This window comes from Acanthisitta chloris, unplaced genomic scaffold (genome assembly GCF_000695815.1).
Source record: "Acanthisitta chloris isolate BGI_N310 unplaced genomic scaffold, ASM69581v1 scaffold15193, whole genome shotgun sequence".
Lineage (NCBI taxonomy): Eukaryota > Metazoa > Chordata > Aves > Passeriformes > Acanthisittidae > Acanthisitta > Acanthisitta chloris.
In genome coordinates, this window is record NW_008663358.1 from 18,473 (window position 1) to 26,550 (window position 8,078).

At 42.2% G+C, this 8,078-nt stretch overlaps 1 protein-coding gene across 1 annotated transcript in view; it reads right to left on the reverse strand.

Moving 5' to 3' along the window:
* Nucleotides 1-5,412: 5,412 nt before the first annotated feature.
* GOLPH3 (golgi phosphoprotein 3 (coat-protein)) overlaps nt 5,413-8,078 on the reverse strand; it is a 10,219-nt gene continuing 7,553 nt past the window's right edge. The window contains exon 3 of the mRNA XM_009070970.1: nt 5,413-6,644. Within this exon, the coding sequence (XP_009069218.1) occupies nt 6,220-6,644 (425 nt within the window). The 3' untranslated portion in view covers nt 5,413-6,219. The remainder of the gene's footprint in view (nt 6,645-8,078) is intronic.

Genomic DNA, 8,078 nt, shown 5'->3' on the forward strand with positions numbered 1-8,078 from the left:
CCCTGAAGCACTGGCTCGAGCATGAGAGCTACTTACATTAAAGAACTGGCAAAATCACAAAATAAATTGGGTTTGAAGGAACCACAGTGGGTCATCTGGTCCAACCTCCCTACTCAAGCAGGGCCATCCTAGAGCGCATGGCTCAGAATTTCCCATTGCCTCTTGTTTTATTGATTTCCACCACTGAGAAGAGCCTGGCTCCATCAGCTTAGTACCTCCCATTCATGGACTTGTATACATTAATGAGGTCACTCTCAGTCATCTCTTCTTGAGACTGAGCAGACACAACTCCTTCAGCCTTTCCTCCTGAGGTGCTCCAGTTCATCTTTGTTGCCCTCCACTGGAGCCACCCCAGGAACTCCATGTCCCTCTTGTCCTGAGGAGCCCAGAACTGGACACAATACGCCAGGTGTGGCCTCACAAGGGCTGAGTAGAGAGGCAGGATCACCTCCCTTAACCTGCTAGCAACACTTTTCTTTAATACCTCCCAGGATTTCATTTGCCTTCTTAGCCACAAGGACACACTGTTGACTCATGGACAGCTTGCCATTCACCAGAACCCCCAGGCCCTTCTCCACAGAGCTGCTCTCCAGCAGGTCAGTGTTCAATCTGTATTGGTGCCTGGGGTTATTCCTTCCCAGGTGCAGGACTCTGCACCTGCCCTTGTTGAATTTCAGGTGGTTCTGCTCTGCCCATCTCTCCAACCTGTCAAGGGCCCTCTGAAGGGCAGCACAGGCCTCTGTGATATCAGCGACTCCTACCAGTTGTGTAGAGGCATTCTGGTCCCCTCACCCAAGTCACTGATGAGTAAGTTGAACAAAACTGAGGCCAGTATGGAACCCTGGGGGACACCACTAGTGACAGGCCTCCAACTAGACTCTGTGCCACTGATCAAAACTCTCTGATCTGCTGCTCAGCCAGTTCTCCACTTTACTGTCCACTCATCCAACCCACACTTCTTAAAGTTTTCCAATGAGGATTCTGTGGAACACAGTGTCCAAAGCCTTGCTGAAGTCAAGGTAGGCAATGTCCATCCAGGCAGTTGTTTCATCACAGAAGGCAATCAGGTTGGTCAAACATGACTTACCTTTAGTGAACTCATGCTGACTAGTCCTGATCACCTTGTTTTCCATCACAGTCTTCAGCTGCAAGTTCTCTCTGCAGTGTGGACAACAACTCGCTTTAGAAGCAGGCAAAGAACTGCTTCAAGGTGAACTAGCATCAGGTTTTGTTCACTTTAACAAACACATATTATGAGCTGTAGTAGGCAGCCAGCTACTTCAGTTCAGCCATCAAGGAAGCTCATACTGATAAATCTATTTGCTGAAGAAGAAGAGGTTCCTTGAGGCACTGTCAGGGAATCAAATCAGAGGGAAAAGTGACTCTGAGGACAGGGTGATGGAGAGTCAAGCTTAAGTTGATAGTAAAACTGAAAGGAAAAGAAAGTATTAGTTAAAAAGCAGCAAGAGTGTAAACATTCTAGAATCACAGAATCATAGAACCATTAAGGTTGGTAGTGTTATTTTATCTGACCTCCAAGATAAGAGTCCAACCTTTGACCAAACACCCCTTGAACTAAACCATGGTGCTGAGCACCATATGTAGTTGTTTCTTGAACAATTCCAGGAACGGTGACTCCATGACCTCCCTGGGCAGTCCATTCCAATGCTAACCACCTTCTCAGTGAAGAAATTCTTCCTGATGCCCACCCTAAACCTCCCCTGGCACAGCTTGAGCCCATTTCCTCTCATCCTGTCACAAGAGTTTGTCTGGTGCTATAGTAAGCTAAGAAGAGTCTGACCCCCCCCTTACTACAGCCTCTTTTCAGGTAGTTGTAGAGAGCAGTAAGGTCCCCCCTGAGCCTCCGTTTCTCCAGACTAAACACCCCCAGCTCTCTCAGCTGCTTCTCATAGGATTTGTGTTTCAGACCCTTCCCCAGCTCTGTTGCTCTTCTCTGGATTTGCTCTAGCACCTCAGTGTTCTTGCAGTGAGGGCCCCAGAATTGGACACAGGAATCAAGGGAACAATCACTGCTCTTGTCCTGTTGGCTGCATCATTTCTGATACTGGCTAGATGAAATCAGGTTGGAGATCAGTACAACTCATTCATGAGCACCAAAGCAAGAAAGAAGAGATAAGACCAGGGGCCAAAGTAAGTAAAGAAAAATGACAAAACAGCAAATTGTTTGGAAATACAGGAAGATGGGAGGCAGGGGGAAAGCCAAAGGCTTTCCTACTTATCAGCATTTCTTTTCTAATTCTTTCCTGCTGTCTTAGGAATCAGGTTTTCTTCTATTCCTACAGATTTCTCCTCTCAGGTCAGAAGGCATTTCGTACTATCAGCTTTCCACAGGCTTCATGCTGCTGCTCCGTAGGCAGGAGAAAACAAATCCCCACTGGGAGTAAACTTCAGATCTTATTCAGAGATTAACCTGGGGCAGCAGCTTTGACCCTCCCCCAGTGACCCAAGACAGCCACCCCCTACACACACCTGCAATCACACTTTCAAAGCACCTCACAGCATCTCATTTCCAAAGTAATGAAACTGTTATATAACATTAAGCATTACTGTTACTAACCAGTTACTTTCTCAAGAAATTCCTACTTCTCTGACGCAGAAAAGCCTCTTCCCTATAGAAAGACAGATGGACAGGAGGGAAAACTGGGGCATGACAAACTTTGGCTACCCAAAGTGCTTGATGCCCAGCTGAAGCAGAACTGAGGCTTTGACAAAAATCTTTGAAGTTCTGCTTCCCAAATTGATGAATACCAGAATCTTAGGAGAAACTGGAAATTACTGAACAGATGAAAAAACCCAACCCTTTAGGTATTGCATGCACGAGATACGCAGTAACCAGCTGCAGCTCATAGCGTGAAAGGGTGCTTTATTTTGTTACAGTACAGATTCAGTCCAGTTCACAGAGAACACATCAGTTAATACATATCTTCACTTTGCAGAAGAAATGGGCATGAACACACGAGCGCTCAGTCACCAGCCTTTTATAGCCAATTATACAACTTTTACCTCTAAAGCATCATGTATGGCACACAGGTTTCACTAGCATTCCATAGAACAGCACAGTAACGTCAGCTCTAGAAACACGGGAGAGGAGGATGTAAATCTCAAGGACTGAGAAACTAAATATATATACACTGCTTGGGAATTTAACTTTCAAAATCCTGGTTTTGACTAGAAAGTTTGCTTTGAAAGACTGTGTCCCTGAATATATGTTCTTCCTTGAGGCACATGTTCAGGTTCGGGCTATGGATAACAGTCTTTACTTCAAGCAGCCACTGAGAGCTGAGGATTCGGAGCAGATAGAACTGTCTGGAAAACAGGTCTCCACGAGCTGCAGTAGCAGCTAACAGGTAGAGTACCTGAATCTCAGCAGCAAAAATCTCCCATGTTTAACCATCTCATTACCTGAAACCTGAAATAGCAATGAAGGCAATGATGTTAGCTAAGTCAGTTCCTGTTACCCTACCAAACTTACCTTCCTCCCTAGAGGCTTTGGGCTTTTTTAAGCACAACACAGGACTCAAGACTCCAAAAGCTCATCTACTTGCCCTGCACATCCAGGCTTACACCAGGTGGCCCAGAAAAAGACACTATTGCTCTTCACAAACCCTTCATTACTTACATCAAATTTCTTTGACACATCCAGCACAAACTCTCCTCCATCAGCTTAGAGGTCCTACTGTTAAGTAAATAAAGCTGGTAACTGCATACACTATCTATCTTCTATGTGGAAAAAAACCCCCAAATCATCTTTTGGGGGGAGATTAAAGGATGCCTTCTTGTAAACCATGTTGGCTGTAAGGGTAATAAAACCCCAATATCCCCATTAAACCAGAAGGAACATGGAAAATACTCACAGAATGAAGATGACAGGCCAGAAAAAAAGGACTATGAAAGATACTTGAATGCTTCAAGTAGGTTAGATTTTCAAAGCTATTTTAAATGTTTTGTGCACCTAACTTGCTCCTGCATACTCTATTATTATTCTGACCTTTCCACCTAATTACTTTTCTGTCCTCTCAAAGAGCAACACCAAATGAGAAAACAGATCACAGGAGAGAAAGACAATGAAAGCAGTGTGTTAACATCTGCTACCATGTACAGAAAGTATGCCACAGGCTGTTAAATGCAAGAGCAGCACAGCAACTTTCATTTTTCCTCTACTTAAGTAATCACAGTTTGAAATGTTTAAAAGACAATGTCCCAAGTTCATGCCCAAACTCCTCAAAGTTTTAAACACAGCATCTTACAAGTGAAAGAACACTGTCTGCCTTTTTATTTGTAAACCAGTTTGAAATATCTTATCATATACTTTTAATTTCATTTTCTAAAGAAACAGTACTAAGAACTGAAAGAATAGTGTGCCATTAAATGTTAAGGACCATACTTGTAAAAACCTTTACTAAAAAAGGTTGTATAGGTATGATGAATTTACGTCATATTTTAAAGTCAACTACTGAAGCATCTAAATGATTGAAGTGCAAAATTGGAAGTCCAGTCACAGATGAGGCTGTAGAGTTGTGCTCAAGATAGAAGAGGTCTACCCATGGCAGGCACAGCTGCACACTCACAAGCTACCTCAGCCTGTCCCAGCCATGACTCCTGCAGATCTGAAGCAACACCACTGATTAAGTCAGTTTGATCTACTTTATATAAATTCTCCCTTTCTAATAAGAAGGATATTAACTAAAGCTTTCAGTTAGGCAACAAAACCTTTCTAATTAGCAACAAAAAATAAAAAGTGACATGCTTGCTCTGTTTCAGGCACTTTCAAGATCATAGTTTATTTACTGTAGGTAAAAAGCTAGTATACAGATTAAGGGATCCCTTAAATTTCAACTCTACAGTTATACACCATCTAGTATTCTTGTTCTGAACATTAACCAGAAGTTTCTAAACACCTGTAAGCCCCACTATAAGTCTGCATTGTTATGAGGAAAACAATATATAAATCAATGCTTAATCTTTTCAATGCATAATATTTACATTGTGAAACTGATGGGAAATAGCAAGCAGTGGCAAAGAGGCAGTAAATTTTAAAAAGCCAAAGTTTTATATAAGTTTTGGTTGGGTTTTTTTTATAATAGTGTGCTAATCAGCATAATTGTATATATAAAAATTAAAATATAGCAGAGCATCCCATTACTGAAATCTGAATTGTCTGAACTGCAGTCATTACTTGCTAACCATTTACATGCAACACCTGCTAGGACTGACTGTTTGATTTTGAAGTATAAAATAAGTCTAAGGTTTAAGAGACAAACATTAATTTGCATACAAAACTGAAAACTGCACTCAAGAATTGTACTGGTCACGAGCCTCTTCCACACAGAAGGGGGAAGGAAAGAAAAAAGTACAAACGACAATAGAAAGCAGTCTCTCCCCACTCACTAATTTTCAAAGGCAATGCATAGACTGAGAATACCTGGATGGCAAACTCTAGAGACTCTGGAAACAAACAGCTTTCACATACATGACCTTGGCAGGAGGCCTTTCCTTCCACTGAATGGCAATGGCTGACAGCAAGTTAAGGGGCACCAGGTGTACAAGTAGATCTTGCAAAATACTAAGATGGGGCAGTTGTTAATATACAATTTGAACTATATATACAACATAATGGAATGTATCCCATCCCCAAACTGGCTTATGAAACAATTGGACCTTTCTATGCTAGCCTTATGACTCAGCTATCACTCTAATGAAAATATAAGTACACAAGAGACTTGCATGAAAAGTAAAATCTATGGGGCATTTTACAGGAACTATTGACAAAGCTGCCTAATGGCATTTCTGCTTTTGAAGTAATTTTGTTAGATATAATTGAAAACATCTGTGTATAAAATGTCCTGACAGACACTTCAACATGGAGCTTTGGTGACTTAAACCATTTCAAGAACAATGAGCTGAAAAATAGACTAAACAAAGTACTTAGGGTAACTCAAACTGAATAGGAAATGGAATGCCAATATGGCAGTTAAACCTTTTTCTGTTGTTTTTAAACAGCAAAGTCTCTTGTACCAGCAGAATCCTGTATACAGATTAACAGAGAAGTGGGGACTACACCACTTATAATTCCCATTAAACGAGAGCCAATTCAGCATGTGAGAAGGTACAAATTACAGAAAAACATGAATACTCAATAGGAGAGAAACAACTGGTTTACATGAAAAGAAGAGAGAGAACACTTCAGTCTGAATGCAGTTATTTTGTGAAAGCTGCCACAACAGCCCACAGAACCTCATTCGTGTTGGTTTTCATACATTCAACCTCAGGGTCTAAATCCAGAAGCTGCCGCACTCTCTTTGTGGCTAAATCATACTGCTCATCCAGGAGGGGGGCAAAAGCGTTCTCCAGAACATCCGACGCGTGGGCTAAGTACACGAGTGCCAGCAAGCGCTTGTCCATGCGGTGAGGGTCGTTCACCCACTTGTCAAGAACTGCTTCCTGAACCTTCTTGATGAGGCGCTGTTTGATGTTGTTGTTGGTGAGAGGGTGCGTGGTCATGTCAAAAAGGAGGAAGTTCTGTTTCTCTGTTGTCAATACACCTTTTTCCACTAGATTTTTAGCTAATCGTTCACGGACATTTCGTAGTTGGTAGTGCAACTTCAGTGGGTTCCATGTTTCACCTACAGAGCGAGCAAAACACAACAGTCGGACAAAGCTTAAGCTGCATTACTGCAGTGATTTTTCCCCTCTCTGTGATGCAGAATGAGCTGTCAAATCCACACAGCTGAGAATTACACTAGGACACTGTGCTCCTGTCAGCATTTCTCTGATCTCTGACCTACCCAGCTACAGGCACAGAGGCAGACCAGGAGAGCCTCCTCGGAGGGGCTCTGGGATACATCTAATGTTTGGATGAAACCCCAGCTAAGCCATGTCTTGATTAAGGATCTGACAAATAAGCAGTCTTGTACTGAAGAAAAATAAACCAAACCCCAAACCAGTCATGAATAAAGATGTTACTTTTAATAATGTAAATAAAACCAAGTATCACGTACAGACTTGAGCCTTTGTCTGCATTCAGCCTTTCCCCATTTCAGAGGCTGGAAGAAGTGTCATTGCCTTTGTTTTGCCTCACAGAGACAAGCCTATGCACACAATGCTGTGGATTTCTTTTATTTCTTCAGGTTTCCACTCTCCTCTCCCCACCTGTGCCCACCAGTGCAACAGTGACCATGCACTGAGTGGGTGTGCACACATGAAGCACAGCTAGGGCAGGGCCTGCCCATGTTTCTACAGAAATGATTTCTAGTGCTTTTAGTTAAGACAAGAGAGCTGAGTCCTTCAGAGAGCACAACTGTGTGCAGAGAGGAAGAAATTGAAAAAGCACTAAATGAGCACCAACAGCTATTAATAACGCTAAAACTGTTTAGCAATGAGGATTCCACCTTTGTTCAAGAGTTTACTTAACAGGCCAAAAATTTAAGTCCAGCTTACCTAAGTATTTATTGTAACTATTAAAATCCCCTCCTGATGCAAAAAGACTATGCATTTTAAGAGGCAAGAAAAGAAACATCATTTAGTACCGCTTACACAGATGGAGGTTTCCTATAAATGATGAGAATTTGTGTACCAAACCTTTAAAAAATTTCCTGGTTAACAGAAAATAATAATTGAAACAACAGTAACAATAACCCACAGACGACTTTGAGGTTTCTGCCTCTGTGATGGAGGGTGACATACACTGTATCCAAGCAGCAGACAAGTTGTAAGCAAATGAGGTGACTCCAACTGCACAGTGAAAGGCAAAGAACCCACACAGGCCTGAACTACACAAGTCCCTGTAGGTCCCACACGCCATTGAATGTGATTCCCCAGTTTGACCATGAATGGTTGATACATACAGGAAAAAAAAGTAGTTTCCTTACTACCTTTCAGAGGGCAAAAGCTATTTCCTAGAATTCTATATATTTGTTAGGTGGATAAAAGTCAGTGCTGTGCTGACACCTTGTGACCAAGCTCCTCAATTACAGAGACACTTGCTTGTCCAGACACAGGCAGATGTTTCCTACATCCACAGGAAACCTGACATTTTGATCCAGACTTCTGTATTCCCT